The sequence below is a fragment of the Uranotaenia lowii genome, chromosome 2 (assembly GCF_029784155.1).
Source record: "Uranotaenia lowii strain MFRU-FL chromosome 2, ASM2978415v1, whole genome shotgun sequence".
NCBI lineage: Eukaryota > Metazoa > Arthropoda > Insecta > Diptera > Culicidae > Uranotaenia > Uranotaenia lowii.
In genome coordinates this window covers 376,951,450-376,979,393 of record NC_073692.1, presented here as the reverse complement: position 1 = coordinate 376,979,393, position 27,944 = coordinate 376,951,450, and the positions used below count along the sequence as shown (strand labels likewise).

The window sequence follows — 27,944 nt, the reverse complement described above, 5'->3', positions numbered from 1 at the left end:
TATTCATGCTATTTCATGTAAATTGTCGTTCGGATTCAGTATTATTGTTTATAGCAGATTTACTTGTACAATGCGTAGAAAAATTCTCGTATATTTACGTGTAATAGTAAGGGTAGAAAGGAAACGGGTTATTACGTGTGATGATATTGTTTATTCCGGAGTATCCCTTTCTATCCACTACCCATGTTATAACATGAAAATTTAGGTTCACGTCCAATATTATTGTTTACAGATTTACATTTTTAGCCACTCTGGTATATAGACGTGCGCACATGTAGGTTTTTCTATAAATGTTATTGAAAAATACTGATGTATTATGTTTTGAAATGCTTTATTAATCAAAAAATGTACTTACATGTAGGCAAAAGTCATTCGATTCGAAACACAGACTCATGCATATATATATACTATCCACAGTCGCTTTCATAAAGGTGAACAATTTTCGGAACAGGAACGCAACAGGCAACTTCGTTCGAAGAATGAAGATAGTTTTTGTATTGAATAACACAAAACACTTCCCAGCTGCTTTGCTGAGAGAACGCTTCCGTATACTTTAACCGTGTCCATGGCGAGACCTCTCCATTGGTAATGGCTTTCAGGACCTTCAGTGAGATTTTCAGTTCATCCTTTGTTGTTCACGGTGTAGGTGGTTTCACGATAAGGGTAGGCCTTAAAACAACAAACCGCTGCAAGTTGCGCCGATGCCGTTCGTGGTCGTCTTGGAGGAGAAACCTGCCGCGGACACAAACGGGAAGCTTCATTTTCAGTAAAGTACCTTGCCCGGATTTCCGACAGCTTCAACGGCTATTGACAGACATTATGGTGGCCTAGAAAATGACAAAAAATATAATAATTTTTTTTGATGAATTATACAATTACTTACCGCTTGTTAGTTGTAGCGGCAACAGCATCAATGAAGTCCGCCTCCTTGTAAACGCGTCTCAAAACAGTAATGGAATTTTTTAGATCCCCCGATAGGCGCTGTTAAGAAAACAAAAATGTTAATGCAGTGTTCGATATTTTTTTTTTTTTTTGATAGGAGTTTAACCCATTTAGGTCATTCTTCCTCGTGTGTTCGATATTAAATAAATGATGTGTTGAAAAAAATGGACCATTGAAAACCGAATAATTAAATAGAATCCACGGTATTTTCAGCCAAATTTCTTTAGCATGGTAATATATAAAGGTGGAGGAAAATTTACAAAAAAAAGCGCTTCGTTTAACTTTTCCACTAAAAGGTTAAAAGTTACGCTAACTGTCAGAATCTGATTGTTGATCAAATATAATTCAATCTCAAATTGCAAAATATCATCAATTGTTTTGAGCAGGTCCACACTCGAAGTCAGAAAAGTATAACATGTGTTGGCTTACCTTCTAGAAATGAAACGTCGGTCGTCAATCGGATCAAGATCTCTCCCATAGGCATAACGAAAATCGAATGCCTGTTGCCATTTTCAGGTTCTGGTAAAGAAATAGAGTGATACTGCTTCCTTCGTTCATGGTTGATAGCAGAACTCGGCACGACGTTCCTCCTCCTGACTGTCGACCACATCGGTCGTCGTCTTGAGATCCCGAGTCTGCGAAACAATTCAGTTGTGGTTGAACGTCCTTGGAAAAGCTGAGGAAAAGCATTCAATTTTTCTTCAGCTAATTGATGGTTTCATCAACCGTTTCGGGGATTTTGTAATTATAGTAGGTATGCACTTCGTTCAGCTGCTGTGGAATTTCGGCAGATATCATACGTTGCTGCTTCACCTCGAACACCTTCGATTCCCCTTCAGTCGTGTCTGTTGCAGCTCAGTTCAGCAGGGTCGTACCTTCGCAAGGGTCTGCTGGTTCTTATGGACGAAAATGAACCCTTGTTTCATTTTGTACGAGGGAAACGGATAAGCATCCATCTCCATCTCCAAGAAAACAAATCTTGAATCAGACGCAGAGTGGGTGGACCTTAATATATTCATGTAGATTTCACTTTTTTTTATAAATCCACCCAATTCCAAACAATATGATATGAACAGTCTGTTTCCAACCAGTAAAAATAACAAATTTATCTTGCATACACACATTTTCAATTGAATATTTAAAAAAAAAACAAAAAGAACTGTAAACATTGGTTTTAATTATTACCAGTTCACGATTTTCTTTATCTTCGCCGGTACACGAATTTTCAAAAGGGCGAATTTTCACTAAACACACGATATTTGAAAAATTGAATTAATTTGCATTCACATTTTAAATTTATGTACTGAAAACTTCATTTGAAAATTATTTTCATTGTTATGTTGAATATAAGATAAGCCTTTTGTTATTTGAAGAGACATGACATGTTTCATTTCATTGAATTTCATATTTAGTAATATTAATTATACGTATAAAAAAAACTAGATTCAGAATCAATTACGATCTAGTGAAAACTTTACCCACGGTTTGATCGATGTTAAAATTTGACAGAACCGAATGAACGGCAATGGGATGAACCCAGAGACCCAGCACGATGGATGAACCAGAAAAAGTAGGACAGACGCAAAATGATTAGAAACTGAGGTATAAGCGAATTTGCTCTCTTGAAATCTTTTATGTATCTGCTTAGGAAAAGTTTAATTATACGTTTTTATTTTATTTTATAAATTTTCTTTTTTTACTCATTGAACATATACATTTAAACAAGTGGATTTTTAATCTCGTTAAAATTTTAAATCAAACGCAGTTAAAACGCCTACCTGCCATTTCTAACTACTCAGATTGTTGGTAATTTTTTTCAGCTTAACATTGCTTTTTATCTCTTTTGCTTTTGTTGGCTGGTGGGGCCAACTTGCACATCTCGCCAAATATTTCTTTATATTTTTATTAAAAAGAACTGCAATCAGAGCACAATAAGGGGCAAAATTCTATAGTCATGGTACAGGTAATTTTTGATTTTGTTATATTGCATGGAAGTTGATAAACACAATTGAACTGGGAAAAATCCATCGCAATAAAAATTTCAAAATACTTTTGACAATCTTAAATGTATCGAAAAAAATGCTGATTTTTTACTCTTTGAGCACATAAATACAATTGCATAAGTAATATTGGCACTCAATGTTTTACAAAAAAAATTAGAAAACGTAAGTACAAACAAAATTTGATTTTTTGCACTTTTTGGAAATCAACTCTAGGGCAATTGTGGAAGAATGTGGATTCTTTATTTTAAATTTATCCTATTTTTTAGATTTGGGCGTTAATTGTAACTCTAGGAATATGAATTCTGAACCTAAAAAAAATGATAGGTAGAATTGTTCCAGTCTAATAATTTACCAAATAATCCATTTAAATGGACAACCTGAAGAAGAAATTATAAAACACTTACAGCTTTCCGAACTTGATTTTCTAGGAAACGGCTGTTCTGCAGCATACAATTATTGTTGTCGGACGCTTTCAGTTTGAAATTGTTCATTTCATAGACATTTCAGCTTGAGTAGCAGCAGAAAAAACACTTTAAAAAAAACTTCAGAACCTAAAACTTCAAAAAATATATTTATACAGGACCAACGAATTACCTTTTCCTTATGCTGCATAGCTCAAAACGATTCCACTGCTCTTCGTTTTTCCAACCTCGTCCACGTTTGAAGCTTTTTGTTCAGATTTCATAAGAGGTCAGTGCTGGTTTCATTATATCTTGGGAAGCTTTGAAAAACGACGCCAAGTTAACCCGGAATATTTAATTTCTAGCGGCAGCAATACACTAGCGGTACTGTTTTCCAGAATTTGTTTCAGGCAAACCGAACACATGTCCACAGTATCGGACTGGAACTGTGATAAGGTGGAATTTTCTGCTGGGTTGAAGCTGCTACAAATGTGGGAATCTGATGTCAATGTCGATGTTATCCACGCTATCAAGAGCGCAAGAAAGAATCGCCTTTTCACCCGAAACAACACTTTCTGGCTTAAATTTCCCGAGACAATACGCACCAAAATGCAACTTGCTTTTATTTGTTTTGTTTCTGTTTCTTCGCAAGGTGGCCAAATTGTAACCTCGCACATAATTTTACATCTTCTTAAATTTTAATTTAGGTCCCTTTTATAAGTTTATATGCAATGTGATTGAAAATTACATATTTTATGAATTAGATCATGATACAGTTAAGTCTTTCGAAAATTATGGCTCGAAAGCGTGGGGTTTGTTAAATTTAGATTGAAAATGATGTGAAATTAAATCAATTCCTAATTAGGGCGAAACATAATTAGGTCTTCAAGCGTTTCTGTCTCGAGTAATTTTATAAATTTTTTGGTGTGTGGGACACGTTCGTTCGTTCCCGTTTTTCAGTGGTTTCGGGGAAAAAACCATAAAAAAGACCAATTTGCTTCGAGCTAAACAACTGGCAGCGTGGCATAGGACAAGATAAACGACCAAAATGGCTCCGCATTCTCTAGTGGTTTGGATGTTGCATGAATAAGCGAATTTCTATAATAAAATCGGGAGAAACAGCAGAAAATTAAGCATTAAAAAAGAGGAGACATTGCAATTCTGATTGACGTTCTTCTTTCTTTCTCTTTCTTACTTTCCGGTTAAACTCAACTTCAACATTTCAATCGCAACCTCATCTTGAATCGTCGTTGTCGTCGTCGTCGTCGTCGAACAGTGAGTTTTGGCGGGCAACCCGGCCAGGGTGGATTCGTGAGCTCCCGAAGTGAGCCCATCTCGCTGGCAACACTGGACAAGGACTGCTTCATCATCCCGGTGCACAGTTTAGACCGGTTTCTGCCGGCTGGCATTCCGGTAAGTATGACATATGCGCTGTATTATTTACTCTTTTTTTCAAAATGTTTTTAAAACTGAGATTTATGTAACGTACTTGAAGCTTCTAATACGGCTTAACCTTCCAAATCTGTTCGAGTCCATATGACCCAAAGCGCACTTTTCAATCATGATAATGATCATTCTAATATGCTAAATAACTGGGATTTTTGACGAACTTAGTAGGGTAACGGACTTATGTTGGATCACAGGACCAATTTTGGACCACCTTGTTTAGCTCTCTTATAAAACAAATAATCATGAATTTTTTTAGCAAATATCGTTGAAGCCCGGGCACTTATGCACTATTTTTGTTTTTTCAATATAAGTTGCTTTATAAGAGAGCTAGACAAGGTGGTCCAAAATAGGTCACCTGGTCCATAATAAGTCCGTAAACCTATGTTCTGTGAAAATGACAATTAAATTAACGAAAGAAAAACTTAAATTTAAGTTTTGAAAATCAGTTTATTTAAAAATGAGATTGAGCTAAACAAAGCAAAAGTTGAATGTTTTTTTGAAGTAAGATTTAATGAATTTTACCGGAAGATAGCTGTCAAAACTTGAATTGTTCCCCAATATATGTATTTATACATTCTTGGAAAGATGCATTCTTGACGATTTCAAAATCAACATTTCACTTGCATATAGGGTGTCCAATTATGTCTAAGTTAGATTTTTTGATACAATCCTGTTAATTCCGTATGATGTTTTAACAGCTGGGTGTTTTTGATTAGAGTTTAACTTAAAACTCTGTGTATCGTGAGCTCCATTTTTAATAGTTTTCGTTAAAATGAGAAGCATTTCGTGCAATATCGTGCACAAATGGTGTACTATCCCTGACATTTCGCTGAGTCAGTTGTCTAAAATGGAACAAGTAGGCATTGGAGCGGTCCAAAATGCGATTCGAAAGTATGGAGAGGAAGGCAGCTTCGTGGACAAAAATTATCTGGACGTAAACCAGGTCCGGTGGACAAAACTTTGGGCCGGAAAGTCATGCATGCTTACGCCAGTAAGAAAACTGCATCAATTCAGGATGTGGCCAAAAACGTGGATGTCCTCTCAGGATTGTCTATCGAACGAAGGTAAGATTGAATCTAAAGACATATAAAAAGCTGAAGAAGCCAAATCCAATTGAGAACAAGCTGCTTCCGTCAAAACAATAGCTCTTAAATTATATGCTCAACTACTGCGTAGAAAATCGGTGTACGTTATCATCGACGACGAAACCTATTGCAATTTTAATTACAAAACGCTTCCGGGTGACCAGTATTACACTGATCGGGATGGCCAAAGTATTGACGAGACGGAGACATGAATTTTTATCGAAAAATTCGGTAAAAAGACAATGGTTTGGCAAGCTATATGTAAGTGTGGTAAGCTTTCCGATCCTTTCGTGACTTCTGACCAGAGCGTAAAAAAGTTACCGTCACCAGTCAAATAACTGTGACTAAAGTTAAAGCAGTCACATTAAAAAAACAGACACCTTCAAATGGATAACCAAGCAAACAATCTCGCCTCAACCTTCAGTCAAATGAAGCGTCGGAATAATCGTAGTCGCCTTCAGTTCATCGTCGTCTTTTTGACTGTGACGGAATATTGTTTAGATTAAAATAATTATTCTAAAACGACGCCAAAAAGGACACGTTCATCATTGGACGTGTCTGAAACAAATAAAGGAAATGAAAAATTGACACCCGTTACCGGGTTTCGGTGCAGTTAGAACTACAACGGAATGGAAACGTTTTGAACAACGTTTCCGTTTTTGGAGATCAGTACAGGTTCTGGACATAATAGAACAAAACATCAACATCTCGGCCGAGGAGAACTCCGAAAGGACTGAAAGGAAAAATCAACCTCGCGGCTGTACGATCCTATTTTATTCGTGCGAAAAATTTACCTTTCAAAATTATCGAAACAAAAGACTAATAAAACCTTTTCAATCTTCAATCAGTAGTATTATTTAAATCTAAATTGAATTTGATTTCGACAGTGGCCAAACGCCGAACAATCTCACTTAAAATTTTTCGAATCGTACACAAATGCTTTGAACCGACCGACGCCGTCTTTGATGACCGTGAATTGAAAAATACATCCGTCACGCGCAGAGTATAGGGAGTATAGGGTACCAGAGAATTTTTTTATAGGGTACCATGAATCAAACGTGAAATTAGCCCACGCAAAGCACGATGACGTAGTTGTTATAAGATTTTTTAAACATTACATAGAAAACTAACTTAAATTTCGTTTTTCGTCAATTGCATATTTAAAAATTTTGCACACTTTCTCATTCATGTGTACTGTTTACATGCTGTCAAACTCGAAGTCGTATTTTTCGATTCAACGAAAATGGAGGTAAACCAACGTGATTCGAGAGAACAAATACTTTCCAAACACCTAGAATTACCTGACCTGTCGCATCGGCAGTTGGGAAAAATGTTGAACATTCATCATTCAACCGTCTCCATAGTGTTGAAGCGGTTCCAGGAGCGGTTGACGTTGGACCACGGCAAAGGAGCTAGAAAAAACCGGGACCGGAGAACAAAAAGACGGAGGGAAATGTGAAGCAGATAATTAAAGCAAACCCCAACGTCTCAAGCCGTGATTTGGCTAAAAAGATCGGCATGTCGCAGCGGCAGAGCTACGTCCAAAATGCAAAGAAGAGAGCTGGACTACATACATACAAGGTACAGAACTTCTAAAACCGCGAAGAGCGGCAACAATCGACGGCTAAAACTCGGACACGAAAGCTCTACGAGAAGATGCTGACAAAATATAACTGCTGTGTGATGGACGACGAAACGACAAATTTAAGAAGCTGAAAATGTCGAGGCTCACCTCCAAATATCTCGTTCGGCAGGCCTCGAGAAGCGCTTTTTGCCTTTCTTGCAGCAGCACGACGAAGCTCCGCTATTTTGGCCAGATTTGACATCATGCCACTATTCTCATAGTGTCCTAGAGTGGTTAGAGGCCAATTCTGTCCATTTTGTTTCAATGGACATGAACCCGCCAAACTGTCCGGAGCTGCGCCAGGTGTAGCAGTACTGGACAATAATGAAGCGGGAACTCCGGAAGAGCAAGAAGACAGCGAACGACGAGAAGTACATATTAAGAAAATGGAAAAAAAACTGAGAAACTGGTACCGGATGACACTGTAAAGACTTTAATGGAGGGCATCAAGCGAAAATGAATTCAATTTTACATTCAAGGCTCCATCGATCAACTTTTCTTTTGATTATTGAAGTAAATATATGTATAAAACTACCCTAAAATTTTGGTTTGATTCTAAAAAATATAAGAAAATTGACATGACATTTGGTGTCGCAATGACTTCGGTGTAACGATAATTTCGTTTTCGCCCCTTATTGCGATATTGCGATAGTTTGGAAATGGTTTCCAGTAATAACAACTTTCAAGAAAATTTAGATATTTCCGCGGAAAATTCACATTTTATGCAGAACCGCAAACCAAATCCTATTTTTCTAAGAAGCTCATATATCTAGGAAATCAAATTTATGCCTTTGAGGACAGTGGCGTACAAATTACTAGCATAAAAAAACGATTTTTAATTTTAAAAAACTGATAAATTCAGTACAATGCTCGCTAATTTTCATAACAACTAGGTCATCATTCTAGAAATCTGACAACCAATATGGCGGATGAGGTAACCTGTTATTTCGAAGAACTACCATACATCGAGCGTGAAACTAGCCCACTCCAAGCATGATGACGTAGTTGTTATGAGATTTTTCATACATTACATAGGCAGCAAACTTCAAGAAGCTCATAAATCTGGTCAGTCGATTTTACACATTTGAGAACAGTGGTGTACAAGTTACTGGAATACAAAAAATTGTCTCGTCTCGTTTTCCTTCGGAAGTCGAAGCTGAAACAAGACGACAAAATTCTCAAAAACCAACAGCCTCTGATTTTAATCAGGACTGAACCCCACTTCGTGCTAAAGGAAAGTGAATATTTTAATAGCAAAATTGCGTAGCTCAACTTAACAGCATATGAATTGTATATGAGGCTCTCAGAGCCAAATGGATATAAGTGACAAAATGGTCGAATTTGAGTTCATGATGCCAAACGATTTTTTATATTTCAAACTATATTTGATGATTTTTTCGGATTTTTTTGAATTTTATTAACATACTTTTTCGTTCCAAAGCTAAATAAACATTTTAGAAAAATATATGGATAATTGCCTAGCATAAAAACTTAAAAGCCTATTTTCTCTAAATAAGCTTCCATGCACTTTTACCCCTTTGGCTCCAAGAGCCTCGTATGAAAATTTGTATAAAAATCAGTGATTTGTTGTACGGCGTTTTGCTATACGGCCAAGTTTTTTAAAACGTGTCTAGGTCGTATATCGAGATATGAGTGACTAACGGTTTCGACTAAGCCGACCCCCTTAAAACGAAGATTCTTTTAATTTTCGAATTCTTTGAAAAGATTATTTTCTTCCTTCTTTAACTCTATGCGGACAACTTTCGTAGTTATGATGGCTAGCATCCTACAAATGCTCGAACCACTAGACCACAGGAAGTGTACTTTGTATACCATGACCGGGATTAGATCTCACGAACCTTGGCGTAGATGATTGGAACTTTTACCACTACGCCAAAGCCACTGGGATCCGAATCGGGAACACACCTTCGCATCACAAATCCTGTGACATTGGAGCCCACGCCTTAGAGATCGAAAAATTCGAGGAATTGACACTTGAAGGAGAGGATCCACAGGCCTTTGCTTGAACATACGCCGATATCAAATAGTCGAAAAACAACATTCTCAAGTTTGCCCGAATTCATGGAAGTGCATGATTCTTCATGGAAGAACTCATAGAAGAATGACCATACTGGTTAAAATCCTGTATAAATAAACAAAATAGAATAGAATAGATTCTTCAAAATGTGCATGTAAATTTAAGTAAGATTGATCACTTTTTTCAAAATATATCAATTATTTTTTCTGTTAAGCGAAATGTGGCATGTTTTATATTTTTTAAACCAGTACTGAACTCCTTTGAACGTAAAACATGGATGCAGAAATTTATTAGACTACTTTAAATTTGATTTTAAAATCGTTTTCGTCTCTGTTCAGAATTTGTTGCTTTGAGGTGACATCAGTCTCTATTCTGATGGTTTTAACGAGTTTTCTTGATCATATTTAAAGGATACAAAACACCTTCATAATTTTTACAAATGCTAGTTTATCAATTCAATCTTGATTTTTAACGTTTTATTTCAAAAATATTTATAATCGAAAAAAGAACTATGATGCTGCCTATATTTAGGCGCAAAAATTATAAAAATTGCTAAATAGTTTGAGCTTCAAAATACAAAGGAAATTTAAACTTTACTCATTCCCCTAGGCCCTCCTTCTATTTCCATTTTTATTTTTTCTTCAAAGTTAACGATTTGATAAGGTTCCTATCGATTTATCCAATACGGGCTTACTCTTGGAAAATGTCCTCATTTTTTAAATATTAAAAATTTATCATTAAATGACTATAACTGTTCATATACAAAGAAAAAAAGTTGTTCTTTCACCTTATACAACCCGTTTGCTTCTAAAAGCTTTTTGGTATCATAAGGGGAGCTGTTTGTTTGCGAGCCTTGGAAAAAGTAGATATTTTAAGATTTTGAAATTACTTTATTACTTGCAGAAAAAAAATTTCAAATACATACCAAATATTGCCTATTTAATACTCAATTCATAGGCTTTCAAACGTAGAAAACAGTTTTCGAAAATTCAAACTATAGACTGAGTTATTGATGATAATGTGGAAAAGTTTATTGTTGATCAAATTTACCCCGGTGATCAAAGCTACCCCTTTTACGGTATTAACTTTTTATTTCAAGTTTCAAGAAAACTGGAGGCGTCTTCAATCTATTTGAAGCAATAGTTAACAACCATAACTCCGGTGGAACGCTTGGTAATAAACATTTATTTCACATTCTCTGGAACATCCTTTTATTTATTAGGTTATAATTTTTTTATTCTTCCTGGAGATTTGGTAGCAACCGACTGAAAACTCGAGTTTTCAAAGTGAAACACTTTTTACCGTGGGATTAATTTACGTTGTTAAATTTATAACGACTAAGTTATTCTTCTTAAAGTAGCTCAAAGTTTTTAATTTTTTCTTATTAACCAATAATAATTTTTTTATTAGAATATGTTTATTGTTTATAAAACTTATTTCCATATTTTCTTTCCCCTGTGCAGCAACTACCTTCACCCGACACCACGGATAATTCGGCGGTCGGGCCTCTGAGCGTACTGGAGGTGTCCGATCCGAAAATCTGTATCCTAGCTCACCTGATGAGCCCTCTGGAGCCAATCGATCCCCTGCTGGAATCGCCACTCGCCCATCCACTGTCCAAACAGAGGGCAGTGGCATCCGAACTGCTGAACGAAGTACAACAAGGCAACAATGCCGTGGGAGGCATGCTGCTAGCCAATATGGAGCGAAGCTCCGGTGAGATTACTTCCTTGAAATCTGTCGAAGGTCAATTCGATTAATCTTCCTGTTTCGCTTCCAGCCGAGTTCCCTTTCATAGCGTACTATGTGATAAACACCACCCAGACGGATCCGACGCTGTTCTACACCGGAGTGCGGGGCGCGTCGCTGTCCAAGTTCGAGCCGAAGAATACCCGCTACACGGCGGCCCACACCCTAGATCTGTACAGTGAGGTGGCCTCGATCTGCCGGCCTCCGTTGGCTTTGGCCCCCAATGAAATCGGTAGCGTCAAGAAGGGCCAAACGCCTTCGACGGGGTACATCATCAGTGTGTATAAGGTAGGATTTCTTAACGTTTTATCAATTATTTTTTGACGTAGAATTAGGTCTGACAGTAACATTAGTGGGTCAAGAATATTGTTACTTTAGAAAACGTTCTAATTGAGAAACATTCTACGGTAGCACATAGTTTTGAACCAAGCTACAACGACGTGAGCAACCCTCATTTGTATTGAAACTACCGATTGATGTAAATGGTTTTGAAAAACTATCTTAATGCTATTATTCATTTCCTGATCCTGATCCTTGCAGAGATGTTATATATCACGTATACCTTTTTGGCATATGCACGTTAGGGTGACCCTTATTTCTCAACTTTCTTGAAACTTAGCTCCCATTGTTTCTCCCTATCTCATAATTCTGGCAACACTGTAAAGCCACAGAAAATTTTGAGCATCAAGGTTTTAAGTAGAATAACAATTTTATATAACTTTTTGAAGTATTTTGACTTGGATCCTCACTCGCCTTGATCTTTTATTCAATGATTATGCACCAACCAAACATAAGGGGTGAAACGGTCAAAATTTGGTCAGTATGAACTTGACGTATTTCTTTCAATCTTGCATTTAAAAAACCTGAACACCCCTCATTTTGAAGGTGTGTGTATGTGTAGAATGGTTCTCCTATTTTGATTTTGGAATTGACTCTTCAGTTGTCAAAATGCCGTCCAAGAAGAAGAGCAGCGTATAAAAATGTTGCTCGCGCATCGAGAAAATTCCGAGCTACTCGCACGCAAAGCTGCCAAAATCGCTAAAAGTTGTCAAATCAACCGTTGCAAATTTAATTAAAGTGTTTGGGGAACGTTTTTCGACAGCCAGAAAGTCTGGATCGGGGGGAAATCGAAAACCGGAAGCCGCTGAGACGACAAAGAGAGTTGCCGGTAGTTTCAAGCGACCCTAACCTCTCTCTCCGAGATGCCGCAAATAAGCTGTGTGTATCGTCTACAACCGTGCATCGAGCCAAAAAACGAGCCGGACTATCGACTTACAAGAAGGTAGTGACTCCAAATCGCGATAAAAAACAAAATACGACGGCCAAAGCGCGATCCCGGAGGCTGTACACGACGATGCTGACGAAGTTTGACTGCGTGATAATGGACGACGAAACATACGTCAAAGCCGACTACAAGCAGCTTCCGGGACAGGAGTTTTATACGGCAAAAGGAAGAGGAAAGGTAGCAGATATTTTCAAGCACATGAAACTGTCAAAGTTCGCGAAGAAATATCTGGTTTGGCAAGCCATCTGTACCTGTGGCTTGAGAAGCAGCATTTTCATAGCTTCCGGGACTGTCAACCAAGAAATTTCCGTGAAAGAGTGTCTGAATAAACGTCTGCTGCCTTTCCTGAAGAAACACGGTTGTCCCGTACTGTTTTGGCTGGATTTGGCATCTTGCCATTACGGTGAAAAGGCTATGGAGTGGTACGCCGCCAACAACGTGCAGATGGTTCCCAAGGACAAGAACCCTCCCAACACGCCAGAGCTCCGCCCAATTGATAAATACTGGGCTATTGTCAAGCGGAACCTAAAGAAGATCAAAAAAACTGCTAAGGACGAGCAGCAGTTCAAGGCAAACTGGCTTTCTGCGGCGAAGAAGGTGGACAAGGTGGCTGTACAAAATCTGATGGCAGGCGTTCAGCGTTAGGCCCGGCAATTCGGATTTGGAAAAGCGGAAGCCCAACTGAATATTTTTCCTGAATTTTATACTAATTAAACTTGAAAAAGAAATTTAATTTGAAAAGCAACAAATTAGTAATGATGAAAGAAAAGTCAATAAAAGAGAAATTATCAACAGTATTTTCTATTTAAACAAGCAACGTTTTAACATCATTTGTAACGTTACGGATCTGATTTCTCGAAAAAAAAAACCTCTAAATTAAAAAAAACGATAACGGAGACATTAATGACGAAACATTATTGTATGAGATAATTGTGAACAACATAACAGACACAGTTACTGGAAAGAATTGATAAAAATCTTATAAAAAAATAAAATAAAAAAATCTTATAGAAAAAAAGTGCGGAGATCGTGGTAGAAATAGAACAAAAAATTTCAACAAAGCAAAACCAATCAGCTTAATAACTTAAACATTAAACTATCATCAATCAATTAAAATTTCGGCCTTCTACAGAGGATACTTTTTTCCCATTTGTGTTAATCATATAAATATGTGTAGCAGTAAGTAAGGCCTAATTGAGCCTAAGTCAATGCATTGACTAAGCTGCAATTTATTCGAAGTTTGCAATCACTAAATGATAATTGTTATTGAAATCACTCTTGAATTCTGGGAAACACAGTTATACATTTCTGAATGTTCCATTTTTAAGATTTTGAGTTCAGGAGAAAGTTTATCGTCATTTATGTCATTTTTGTCATTTATGTCATTTATGTCATTCATGTCATTTATGTCATTTATGTCATTTTTGTCATTTATGTCATTTATGTCTTTTTTTCATTTTTGTCATTTTTGTCATTCTTGTCATTTTTGTCATTTTTTGTCATTTATGTCATATTTGTCATTTTTATCAGTTTTGTCATTTTTTGTCTTTTTTTTCATTTTTGTCATTTTTGTCTTTTTTGTCATTGTCATTTTTGTCATTTTTGTTTTTCATTTCATTTATGTCATTTATGTTATTTACGTCATTTATATCATTCATGTCATTTATGTCTTTTTTTCATTTATGTCATTATCATGATAATTTAATCATTTTTGTCACTTTGTCATTTTTGTTATCATTAATTTTTGTAATTTTGGACATTTTTGTCATTTTTGTCATTTTTGTCATTTTTGTCATTTTTGTCATTTTTGTCATTTTTGTCATTTTTGTCATTTTTGTCATTTTTGTCATTTTTGTCATTTTTGTCATTTTTGTCATTTTTGTCATTTTTGTCATTTTTGTCATTTTTGTCATTTTTGTCATTTTTGTCATTTTTGTCATTCTTGTCATTTTTGTCATTTTTGTCATTTTTGTCATTTTTGTCAATTTTGTCATTTTTGTCATTTTTGTCAGTTTTGTCATTTTTGTCATTTTTGTCATTTTTGTCATTATTGTCATTTTTGTCATTTTTGTCATTTTTGTCATTTTTGTCATTTTTGTCATTTTTGTCATTTTTGTCATTATTGTCATTATGTCATTTTTGTCATTAGTCATAATGACAATAATGACAAAAATGATAGTATCATATGCGGGATCAGGATTAGAGGCCGTAATCTGGATCTAGGATCCGGGATTCGGATTCAGGATATGAATCCATTCGATATAAGAATCAGTATCAGGATCCGGAATGAGAGTCAAGGATCAAAATTTGAGGTCAGTATTCAAGGACCCGCGATCAAGTTTTCAGAGTCCTATACCAGAATCTGAGTTTAAGTTCACCAATGATCCGAAATCAGGGTCCTGGATCCTGAATCAGGGTTAATATCCCAATCAGGACCATGGATCAGTTAAAATACTCAGAGTTCGGGATCAGTGTCAGGACGAAGAGTTGGGGTTCAATTTAATGGCCAATAATCCGGAATTGGGGATCCTGATTCAGGATCAGAATCCAAGATCATCATTTACGATCGATTGTCGGTACAGAGTATAAGATTCAGGATCAGTATTAGAACCGAAGATTTAGAATCGGGATCAAATATTCAATATCTGCTAAGCTCAGAATTAGATTCCAGGTTCAAGACCAGAATCAGCGAAGATCTGAGATCAGAGACCGCAACCTGAAATCAGGATCTAAAAACAGAGTTCAGGTTCAGAATTAGGGATCCACGATAAGGATCATGTACCATAATGTCGGATCATCAATCAGGAACAATCAAAAACAAAAACAAAAATTCAAAATCCGGGAGACAGGAGTAGTATTCAAAGAGGATTAAAAATCGTAATATGGATCTAGGGTTCGCATAGCATGATCAGAATTTGGGAATCAAGTTCCAGATTCAGGATTCGAAATCAAAATCAGGATCATGATCCAGGCACAAATTGAATGATCGGGATTAAATTTCAGGCTAAGGATACAAAATCATAATGCAAGATCAGGTTCTGGATCAGGATATATATAGATCTAGATAGTTTCGAATCCTAGCCAGGAATAGGTCCAGGATTTAGATTGGAATCAGAGTTTTGGTAAGATTTCGGATCAACAAAATGATTCTGGACCAAATCCTGATCGTTTTCGTATTTGAAACTGTTCTGATAGTGTATCGGAGTAAGTTGAACTGATCGAATTGAAAATGCTGTATGATACAACCCTTTTTTTAGTAATTTTTAACGACTGATGATTATTGTTCTTTATAATTCAAATTGGCATTTTAATCATTATGATACTAGATCGATACTACAAATACTAGAATTAACAATTTGCCCGACGTTTTGGCGTTTAACCGGAAGGTTAAAATGGAATGGAACACTGAAAGCAAAACCTACAGCAAAACTAAAGTTAAACCTTGATCGAAAGTATCCATTTTTTTCAATTAAATGGTAAACTGTACTCCTCAACGGTTTACTCTTGACGAGAGTAAGACAAGTACATCGTGGATCCCAAACGTTCAGTTCCGGTACAGATAATTTTTGTCACATCATTTATTGAGTTTATTCTTGTGTGTAGTTTATGTTTTTCCTAATGCATGCTGGATGAGAAAAAAAATGATGAGTCAAAATCGTGCTTAGCAATAAATTTAATAAGGTCATCTTATAGTCGTAAAAAATTAAATTAAAAATATCCACCCGGCATTGCTACCGGATGGTGATAACAGCAAGAGCATCGAAAATTTTATCTCCTCAAACAATCAGAATTAATCAACTCGTGTCGAAGTCATTAACCAGCAAGCAACCAGCAGCCACCAGAAGTTGCCATCGACATCAACCTAAATTTGGTACTACCCAATCGGATCGACCGCAAATCACCATAATCAATTTTTACTGTTTCAAATTTTCGCCTCCACGTTCGTATCCGTCGCTGCGGCCAAATGGGACCGGTCCAATAAATTGAATTTGATTCAATCCCGTTACGTGGTTTGGTTTTGGCGTTGGCCTGGTCTCGACTCTGGGTACCAGTCAGGGTACATCCGGCCATCGAACCAGTTGCTTTCCTTCCCCCCATGAGATGAGAAATAACCAGGACCCGTTCAGTTCATGGTAGATTAGAGTAATACCATCCCATCAGCCGTAATGATACCTCAAACGCACAGAAACATCAACTAAAGTACTTTTTGCCAATGCTAAACGGATGAGTTTGAAGGAAGGAAAGAAGGCTTCCGCGGGGTCAGGAACGGTTGTTTGCATACCAATGTTTTAGTACGCATCCGTTTCTGGTTCGCCCTGGTTCGTACTTAATGGCAAGCTATCGATATTTGTGCTGCGTTTCGCTTCGCTTCGAACGAAACGTGCCGTTTTCGCAATGGCAATCCATTCTGGTGGTTCGATATTTTCTCAGTCTGTGAACAACCGGGCAGAGTAAGTTTCTATCTTCAGCTAAAAAGCAGCAGCAAAAAAATTTCAGGTTTGCATATCCTGATTCCTTGGCTTGGTTAGCTGGCCTGGTCAATATTTCCCGTTGACAGAATTTTCTGTCCTTATTTGTTTCTCATCCCTTGCGCTGCTTCCTGGTCCTGTTGAGGATGCAGGGAATGGGAATGGATCGATTCCAGGTGGGCAAATTGAGGACAACTGTTTTGCATGCGAATGAGGGTCCTCGTCCACTTTCCACAAGTCAACAATGATAGCAAAACTTGGCAAAAGCATATTGTTGAAAGCAACAAACAAATCTTCGAATGAATATCTAAAAGTTAGAGAATTTAACTTTCTACTTAAAGTCATGCACAAGAAGTTCCGAACGCAGGTACATAGGGCCGTAGGAAGGACTAACTCATTGGAGGGGGAGGGAGGGGGGGGGGTGTTTTGGTGACTTATTTTTTTCCATGATAAATTAAAATATTCCATGATAAAATAAAAATTATTATTTTTCAATACTATTTCATAATTAATTTTTAAGATCTTTTACATAAATAGTTTTTCGTTTCAAATAGAAGCTTTTGAAAATTACAACCTAAAATCTTTCAAATGATTATTAGGCTTTGTATGAAGAATTGTTTAATAACAAAATAGGAAACTTACTTTCATCGATTGTTGAAATTTTAAAATTTACATCAAAATCTGGTGAATTTAGTCTAATATTGCCAAAAGTACTCCCGCACTTATCCGGGCCGGGAAAATTTATTTCAAGCCTGGCGAAAATCGGGCATTCTTTTTCCAAATTTTCTAATCAAAATCTAGACAGTATCTGGGAAAATTTGACAAATAGCCAGGAATTTTAAAAAAGAAAATCAAGAAGAAAAGCCTTGGAATCATTAGTTTTTCATCGATAAAAATGAACAGATTTCGAATCATATTTCAGGCTCTCAAAAATTCGTTTTAAATTTAAAAAAAAAAATCGTTGAAAATTTTTATGTTTGGGCGAAAGAAATTAAAATTATTATGATGCTATTTGAATTTTTTGTTTGATTTGAAATTTTTCAACAAAATTTTGGCAACCGGACTGGGCCGAACTTTTCTAAAATATCCGGGCAAGTCAGGGTAAAACCGACTAAGTGATCTGGCTACGTTTATTTTGTTTATTTTTTTAAATGCTTCAATTTCGAGAAAAAAAATAAATCCAATTTTCAAAATTAAAAGTAAAAGATAAAAATTTTGCGGATCAAATCGGATTTATGCACACTCGATCCTAGTAAAAGATTTTAGTTTGAAATTTGGTTCTTGAAAAATCAATTTCTGTGGATGGTTTTTTCAAATAAATTTTCCATAAGAGAATTCTTGCAAAATGAACTCAAATTCTACTAAATTTTTGTCCTTTTCAGCTGGATTGTGCAAACGGACTGACTTCGGTTAAATTTAAAAATCGAACGAACAATCAGAATTAAAAGCTTGCGATCATCTTGATAATTTTATTTTTGATTTTTTTTCCAACTAACAACAACAGTCGCAAAAGTTTTATCGATAATTTTATTTTCAATGTGGAACTCATTTACGAGCTGAATTTGAATTTTGAACAGTACAGAAATCTGAATATGAATTTGATACCTGAATTCAAAATTTGAATTTCAATCTGTTTCGGAATTTCAATACGTTTTCTGAAATGTTCTTAAAAATAGTTTCTGAATTTAAAAATAAATAGCAATGAATTTACACAGTAAACAGTTTCAGAGCCCTGAATCATGAATCTATAATTTTAATTCGGATGTTTTGGGTTTTAATGATTATTCTTTATTTGAATTAAGTACTCGACTTGCAAATCTAAATAAAAATATAAAAAACAATCGAATGATGAATCTGTATTGCCATTTTGAAGGATTGCTAGATTTTTATTATGCATAGGAATAATGTTCATGAACTTCGATTCTGAATATGAAACAAAAACTCAGATTGATTTATAAGATTTTTTTTCATATTCGGAAAATAGTCAGTTAAGTTATTATACTAAATGTAAAGGTTGCGTATGAGTTTCGAAAATCATGAATCAAATTTTTAAGGAAATGTAAAACCAAATTTAAGCGTCGATTTATAACTCAGCGTTTTATTTGTATTTTTAATCATGATTCCAACCGAAAATCAAGAATCCTAAACTGAATACATAATCTTAAATATGAAAACACAAATACAAGGTTTTAACATCAGTTTTGAGGCAAAATTGTTACTTTCGAATAAGTTTACTCCATCAACCAAATATGATTAAGAATTACAATTTTTGACTGTAGAGTAGAATACCTTGCTTACTTATGAAGGACCCTTCGGGCCAGGTTGCCAAAATCACAGAAAAATTTATAACTTCACATAATTTTGAGCTAAATTCATCACAGAACCTGCGTCACAGAACACAGAATTTTAGAAATATTCATAGATTTCACAGAATTTTTAAATTATGGACGATATTTCAAAATTCAATTTTTTATGCCAACATAAATTTAGGATAATTATCTTTGAAATGGAAAAATATGATATAATTGGTAAGGTTAATTGATTTTTCATGAGTAAAATCTTAAAAAAGACACAATTTGACATGACTATTGAATGAAATAAATGGAAAATGCATCACAGAAAACCGTCACAGAATTTTTGGGTAAAATCACAGAAAATTAGTTTTCGTCAAAACACAGAATTTTTTTTCGGCAACCTTGGGGTGTTTAAAAGCCTCAAAAACTCCCCCGTTCTTACGGCCATGGATATGTATGTTGAAAAAAAAATAACTAGGAATTATCGCCCTCTATTTGAACAGAAGGGAGATAGGGTTGCTGGCGATTTTGTAAGTAGACAATTCGCGTATCTGTCGAAGGAGTATTGGTAACCAATTCTTAGATATAATACTAATGCTTGCACAAAAACAAACCTTAACAGATAAGGTTTGATGATTATTAGCTTAGCTTAGCTTAATTGACTACTCACATCCACCTTAAATCATTGAACGTGAAATGCAACATGCAATATAATCTCAATCAGTTGTTCTTTATAAACTTCGTGAAACTTTTAATGTATTTTTATCGATATTAAAGCAAACGCATTTCAAATTCCATGATCGCAGGCGTGGCTCAGTAGAACTAATTCCACATCGCCAATGGTTGCTACTCCGTGATAGACCGAGGCCATCAATTTTGTCCATAGGTTAAATGAATGGTATCTGGGATTGACAGGACATTCACAATGGACAAAACTGATTCTCTCTTTTTATACATCAATAACGGCGCCGGCCACGTTCTAGTAGTCAATGGATAGAAGGAAAAGAGAGGAAGGGATTGAAAGAATAATATTTCATGGTTTTGGACCGAGGTTACCTCTGCATCCTAGCAAATCGATTTTTGTTTGGATTGGGTAAAAAGGATATAACCAGGAAACACTTTTGACTAGTGTTATGTAATCAGTGTTGAATTCTATTCTCCTAAGCTCCTATTATTTGGTTTTAAATCTGTTCAATTCATATGAGGTTTTTTTTAAATAACTACATAATTAAAATATTATCAGAAATCATAAATATGAGGCCTTATTCTTTTAACGTTTAAAGTAATGATGATTTCTAAGCATGATGGTTTTTATTACACTGGTTTTTTGAATATAAAGTAAAGATGAACAAAAAAAATTCAACGTAAGGCCCTAAAATATCTTACATCTGTTTCCCAAAACTTGTTAACCGGTATGAAATTATGACAAATACTTAGTCTTTTCGCAAATTCTATTAATTTGATCTCAAAATTTTAATGGTTTTGGGTTTTTTCTGTCACTATGAAAATTTAAGTTTTACTAGAATTTGTACAGATTCGATGAAAAACTTGTATAGTATGTATAAATGTCAAAATATTATGTCAAATCAGCTTGTCATATTTTTTGAAAAAGATAAATAACTTTAGTAAAGCCCTCGTTATTTGAACTGAAAATTCGTCAAAATATAGAAAATCGTGAATAAGACAGGGCTGAACTTTAGTCGTTTGAAAGATATTGAACATTTCAAATCAATTCAAAATAATCAGTTAGGTTGGTAAACGAAAAAGGATAGAAAATGGGATGAATGAAAAGAAAATTAATTTTTCACTTCTAACAAGAAAGTTAAACCCGTCTTAGTTGAAAAAATAAAAAAGTATACTTATCCCTGAATGAAACAACTGCTTTCCAAAAATCTTCATCCATCTTCCTGAGTCACTAATCCTGTGCGTAAAGTGGACATCACGGGAGACTCCTTTTAATCCATCGCGAATCCATTTCTTGTAGGATTGCCCTCGCTGCTCGATCGGTACGTGTTTTTAAAATTCCCTGGTAAAACTTGATGTGTTGCAATTTATAGCAATTTTTTTCAGTTCAACAGTTGAAGTTTTTCAATTAATTTTGATTTTTCCACTAGCTTGATTTGGCAGATGAAAAAAAAACCCTTAACAAATAAGGTTTGATGATTATTCACTTTTAAGTCCATTTACATCAAAAATTTGGTTTAAAATCACAACTTTCGAAAATAAGCCCTAGAAATTTCAAAGTGGTATGCTATATTTGTAGTTTGAAGCCATAAGCAATCAAATAGAGTACTTAAAAGCTTTTACAAAAAGGGTTACTCATTGATTTCTAAATCTCTCAAACTGAGCGAATTCAAAGGTTTTAACCTTCAGTGGAAGAAAATCAAATCTGAAAAAGTAAAAGTAAGAGAATAAAGGTTTGCGGTTCATATTTCATTTGTTTCCAGTTTTCGCAAGCCCACTTTAAATTTCGAATTTCAGTTTAAAACATGCATTCTGTAAATTTATATGCCTGTAAATTTTTCTCGAGACACTGTCACTGACACTTGTCTCATAGAATTTCTGCAAAAGACGAAACTCTGATGTTTATGAACCAGATATAGGAGTTTTTTAGCTCACTTTTGAATTCCATTAGATTTATGACGAAATGGTCGATATTGATTTAATGATGTCATAAGATTCTTCATATTTCAAACTAAATTTGAGGATTTTTTTTAAGATTTTTAGAATTTTATTAATATATTTTTATTTTTGAAAGAAGAATTCAAATTTTAGAAAAATACCTATTAGAAAACTGGTCTAACAAAACGACATAAAAGCGTGTTTTCCCCAAATAAGCTTTTATGCACTTATAATTCATGTAGTTCAATAGCTTTGTTCCTTTCAGTCTATGGAGCCACCACCGACTGCTTAACCCTCTAATACCCAATTTTTTTTCGCTGAAAAATTCTCAGAATTTAAGTTTTTTGATTACAAACAACTTTTATTCTATGGAAAACATTATCGTTGGGTAAAATATTGGAACATTTTTTCTAAATTACATAGCCACAGGAGCTAAAGAACTTAATTTTCAGAATATTTTCGGCTGATTTTTTCAAACAGTTAACTTCTTAGTGCTCGTGAATAAGTATTTATGAAAATCATCTTAAACCTGTTCGATTTGTGTCCCATGTTAAGTTGATTTTGTATGAGGGCTCCTCTCCAATAAAAAGTGACATTTTCGGAACTATTATGCAAATGTCTCTGACCCTTTGGATACCAATTTTGACTTCATTCCGACTGTCAGTTTATACGTGATGAAGTTTAAAAGGAAACGCCTACATTTTTATATACATGTAAAATAAGATAAGATAAGGTTTGTAATATTTGATCCTGTGCAGAATAGGTAAAAGAATGTGTAAACCGCAAAGAAATTCAATATCTTCCCTCCTACATGAATAAAATCTATGAAACCAGATTTAATACATATGTATTATACAAAATCATTAACAGATGATAGTTTTCTTGATTCTGAATCATCAAATTATGACTAAAGAATTTCTAACGCAATAAACTCACAATTATTTGAAAATATAAAAATTTGAAAATGAATTTAAGATAAAGTATTTGAAAAATATCATAATTTTCAAATAAATAGCTGCAAATTATTGGTGAATTTCATATTACTGGATCCTGGAATATTCTGTATGATCCCATTTTAAATAAATAAAAAAAATGTATAAAAAAAATTGATATGAGTTTAATCTCAACTACCCCTTTTTGGAGTTACAGCACATGGTACCCTGAAAAAAAGAATTAAAAATACCATTTGAAAAAGATGCCCAACCATGTGTTTCAAATAATTTAACGTTTGTCCGGATTGACCTCTGAAGTGAAGAAATCGAGCATATTAAAAACATTATAAAGTAAAATAACATTCGCTGGAGTAAAATACGATGCGGTAATGTAGGGTCCAATGATCGGTCGAATTAACAATTGATTTTTTAAACTTTGATAATCCTAACAATTTTAAAAATTTTGACAATAATTTCGATTTCGTGCCAAAATTTCAGTTAACCCTTCATTTCATGATTTTTTATTTTTTCTTGAAAAAATTCTCAATAGTGCGCAATGATGAGTACATGAAGGGAAAAATAATGAAAAAATATAATTTTCACATATTTCGAGTATTTAGCCAAAATATTAATTGTTGCAAATTTGCAACAACATGAAATGGTTATACCTTTTTGTTCCTCACACAAGACAGCTAGATATAAATGTTTACTCTTAGTTTATCTTGCACTAACCATAGTTTTAGCTCAAAAACTTCGTAAACCTAGTGTCTGGACACCATTTAGCTGGGGGTAGAACCTATGTATGCTGGTTATCCACCATGGGTGCACGGATTCACCGCAGTTCCTTCCTAAGTATGTGCTTACATGCATTATTGAGATTAATTAGATCGACAAATCTCCAGTTCTTTTTCAGTAACTTCCTTTTTTTTAATCACTATTTAATCCATGTAAGTAGAGGAAGGAGCCGTAATAGTTGCGGTGGCTCAACTGTTAGCTTTTATTCTGATTTGGAAGAGGGAAAGGGAACGTTTAGGGTTCAATATCGAAAACGATTTTCCGATGGTACACATTCAGAAGAGTTAACGGAATTATAAGTAAAACAAAAATGAAACTGCTATTTCACCATCATGCACCATTTCCTTTTCACATTCGTTCTGAAAACATTAATACTGTAAACATTAATACTGTTTAAATGATAAAAAGTAATTGAAGCACATTATGGAACTCATGTTACAAACTAGAGTACTACATTGTATAATGTTGAGAACATATAATGTATTTGCATTTAAAAATTCAATGAACTAGTATGGAAAAAAGTATATTAATAATTAATTTACTAAAAATGTGAAAATATTTATTTTGAACCCAGAAAATCTTTCCCGAGGATCACAATATAATATTTATATCATAGAAACATAGCGCTCGTTGTATTTGAAAAATTATAAATTCAAACTATTACTACAAATACTTCAACTACTCAAAAGTCATAAATTGGCACTAAATGTGACCCTTTGGAAATATATTATCGAACTTAATAATCTGAGAATACATTTGAAAACATACTTATGCAGAAACTGCGGTGAATCCATGCACCCATAGTGGATAACCAACATACAACATACATACATATGTGACCCTTTAGAAATACAATTTTTCAACTTTTATGCAGGATTTCTAACGAGGTTTCGTAATTAATGCCTTTTTTTTACTTTATGATACGAATGGTTTATGATCTATTCAAAAGGATTTTTTACTGTTTTTTCCGATATTTCTTCAGTTGATAGCCATTTTGTTCAGTTAGAGGATAATGGATCTGCATTATTTTTATGAATGTCTCGATAATATGATAATATAAGATTAAAATAATAATACTTTCATCGGAAAACATATACACTGTTTAAACGATGAAACTTTCGGAAACACACTTCGTCGCCCATATACGTAACTCAAGGTGCTACCGTTGCATGATGTTGCAAATTTGCAACAATTAATAAAAGGCCATTATATCAGACAAAAATAAAAAAAAAAATCTTCAAATTGTATTCCATTGTGTTAATTGCATTACTGAAAATGCGAAAATATTTTTTCCAGTCAATTTTTTTTTCTTCGGTGCGAATTGGACTAGGTCAAAATTCTGCAAAATAAGCCTTTTTTAACATTTCATATTTTTCAGATTGGAGTTAGTCTAGTTTGTACATATATACTCGGAAAGTAATTTTTTTTAATTGAACCGTATTTTGAAGTTAGAAACATGATTGCCATGAAGAAAAAAGTTGATTATTTGAATTTCTGCATAATTTACAACAGCTTTAATTAATTGTTGCAAATCTGTTACTTTATGAAACGAAGGGTTAAGTTAAGTTTTCAATTTTGTCATTTTTGCCAATACAGTTATAATTTTGATATTTTTTTTCAATTTTTTATTTTTTATTTCACTTTTATCACTTTTGTAAACTGCATGATTTTTTTGTTAAAATATGTAATTTTTGTCATGTTTGTCATTTTTGTCATTTTTGTCATTTCTGAAATTTTTAGTAATTTTTGTAATTTTTGTAATTTTCGTAATTTTTGTCACTTTTGTCATTTTTGTCCTATTTGTCATTTTTGTCATGTTTGTTATTTTTCTCATTTTTGTAACTTTTGTCAGTTTTAGTAATTTTGTCATTTTTGTAATTTTTGTAATTTTTGTCATTTTTGTCATTTTCGTCATTGTTGTCATTTTCGTCACATTTGTAATTTTTGTCACTTTTGTGATTTGTCATTTTGTCCAATTTTATAATTTTTGACATTTTTGTTATTTATATCATTTATGTCATTTTTTGTGATATTCGTCGATTTTGTCAGTTTGGAGAATTTTGTAGATTTGATCAACTTTGTCCATTTGCACAATTTTGTAATTTTGGTTTTATTGATGATTTCATCATTTTTGTCAACTGTGTCGTTTTTGTGAATTTCGTTGAATCTGTCAATTTGAATAAAAATTGAACATCCTCTTCCACAGGCATCAATCACTTTTAATAAGCAAACAAGCCGGTCAAAAATCAAATTCTTCAAACCACCCAACCATAAGCTACCATAGTCAGTCAGTCTGCTAACCAACTGACCACAAATCCAATTGATAAAAGTTACAAATCGTTTATCGTGGTTCGGGTTGGGGTCATGAAATGGCACAGAAACTCTTCCGAAAACTAAACAATGGGCAAACATTCGGTGCTGGTGGCTGCTAATCTCTTTTGCCATTAACACCCCCGCATCTCTGTCCTGTGCTTTCACATCCAAATCAGCGGGAATGGACCACAAGTTATCATCTTCTCTCTTCCGTTTGGTCCCATTACAGGTCTACGAAGGCGACGATGGCGAACGGTTTGAACGGAATTGGCTTTACTGGACCGGTGCCAGGATGATTTACAGGTGAATTGCTAAGTATTTTTAACATAAGACAATTTTCTCAAAGTAATTTAACTAGTTGCGAATTGCGATTTTCAGAAATTTTGCTAGATGTAAAACTTAAAAATCCTCAAATTAAACTTTGGTTTTTGAATCATAACCGAGATCATATTTTGCTTCCAGATACCTCCCGAAAACGGCAGGGCTGCGGCGAATCACCTTGCACAAGAGCGTATCCTCCCGGGGGGACAAAATGTATCTGCTGCTGGTGGAGTGTGCCGATCTGCTCAAGGACCTCTCGGCGGCCGCCTTGCTCATTCCGGCTCTCCGAGCCCGTCTTTGCGGGTACACCGGTTTGTACCGACCGATTCAAGCCTTCTAGTAGGGGCAGGAGTAAGCTAACAAAATTGCCACCCACTTCAACCGTGCGAAGGGTTTCGCGCCTTCGTCAGCGTCACGTCATTGCCACGTCGCGTCGCCGTCGTTAATTCGTGATATTGTATAAATTCTATGTGTAGAACCTAAGCCGAAGAAGCCGTAAATTTTGAACAACCGTTGTCGTCGAGTCACTTGATGGTGACATCTTGAAAATGAATACCTACCCGGGGTTAAGAAAAATACGATGAATCATCGGATTATAGAAGGGTACCTAATTGTATCAAAGTTTAAACGTTGTTGAGTTATCATTACTCGGATCGGACACAATTCATTCGTTTGTATCGTTAATCAGATTTGTTTAAAAAGAAGTCAGTAAATTTATATTTTTTGCAAGTGTTTCTTTATGTTCCAAAAATTTTTGTGAAAATATTTAACTTCGTCGATATGGGAAAAAAAACTTGGGCTAATCCCTTCTGAACCACCAACCAAGAATTAGAGTTGAATAGGCTACTTCTGGACGACGTTCAATTCTTAGCTTCCTAAGAGTCAGGCGCCGAATATCTAACGCATCTGGCTGAAATTAAAGATCTCCACTGCAGGCGATCCGATCCGGAGCCAGCGTCTTCACGCAGCAGATGCCAGCCAAGATTCTCTTCAACTGAGCGTATTTCAGCGGATAGACTACGGCGTTACGAGCTTCTGAGCCTGCCTCTTCTTCAATACCCATCTGGATTCCAGTCAAGCGTTTCTCTGCAAATCTTGTTCTTATCTCTTCGCAATGTGTGTCCAATCCATCTTCACTAACGTTCCCGTATCTCGATTTCTAGTGCTTTTTGATGAAACTGGCGTTGTAGTTCTACGATTTAGATCCAGTTGTAATGCTGCCAAGCGGGAATGATATACCGCAGAGATTCACACATACTTGCAGAAAAAGATCATGTTCTGCCGATTCCTCCGTATCTAAGCGTTCCGGGCAATATGGTGAGCTGATAAGCTTAAACCGATGAAGGTGTTGCTTGAGGCACCCATGACCCCAAAGGAACTGCGTCCGGTTGAAGTTGACCTCTCAATACTTCCGATTTACCCAGTCTAAAAGTCGCGGGATTAGTCTATACGTCCATCCTGCGTTGTTCAATGCGTCCCATTGCTCCTACCACTTGAGCATTGACGCTGCTCGTTGAGCTTTACGCACTCCTCTAACAGCTCTTGCTTCGTAACATCCCATATCCCCCACCCCCACCCCCACAGAGTTATGTCGATGGTAATCATGCCCGCGATAACAAAAG

General features: G+C 35.1%; 1 protein-coding gene and 1 long non-coding RNA gene across 5 annotated transcripts in view; one reads left to right on the top strand and one right to left on the bottom strand.

Annotated features, from left to right (window-relative positions):
- LOC129746506 (uncharacterized) overlaps positions 1–27,265 on the top strand; it is a 262,794-nt gene extending 235,529 nt beyond the window's left edge. For all 4 annotated transcript variants that reach the window (XM_055740181.1, XM_055740182.1, XM_055740180.1 and 1 more), the window contains 5 exons: positions 4,623–4,759; positions 11,006–11,258; positions 11,323–11,579; positions 26,231–26,304; positions 26,464–27,265. In XM_055740181.1, the coding sequence (XP_055596156.1) occupies positions 4,623–4,759; positions 11,006–11,258; positions 11,323–11,579; positions 26,231–26,304; positions 26,464–26,662 (920 nt within the window). In that variant the 3' untranslated portion in view covers positions 26,663–27,265. The remainder of the gene's footprint in view (positions 1–4,622; positions 4,760–11,005; positions 11,259–11,322; positions 11,580–26,230; positions 26,305–26,463) is intronic.
- On the bottom strand, positions 544–2,089 carry LOC129746508 (uncharacterized). The gene is made up of 3 exons (XR_008737311.1): positions 1,372–2,089; positions 884–981; positions 544–827 (listed from the first exon to the last, which is right to left on the bottom strand). It is a non-coding gene; the product is annotated as an uncharacterized LOC129746508 (long non-coding RNA).
- Positions 27,266–27,944: the final 679 nt, after the last annotated feature.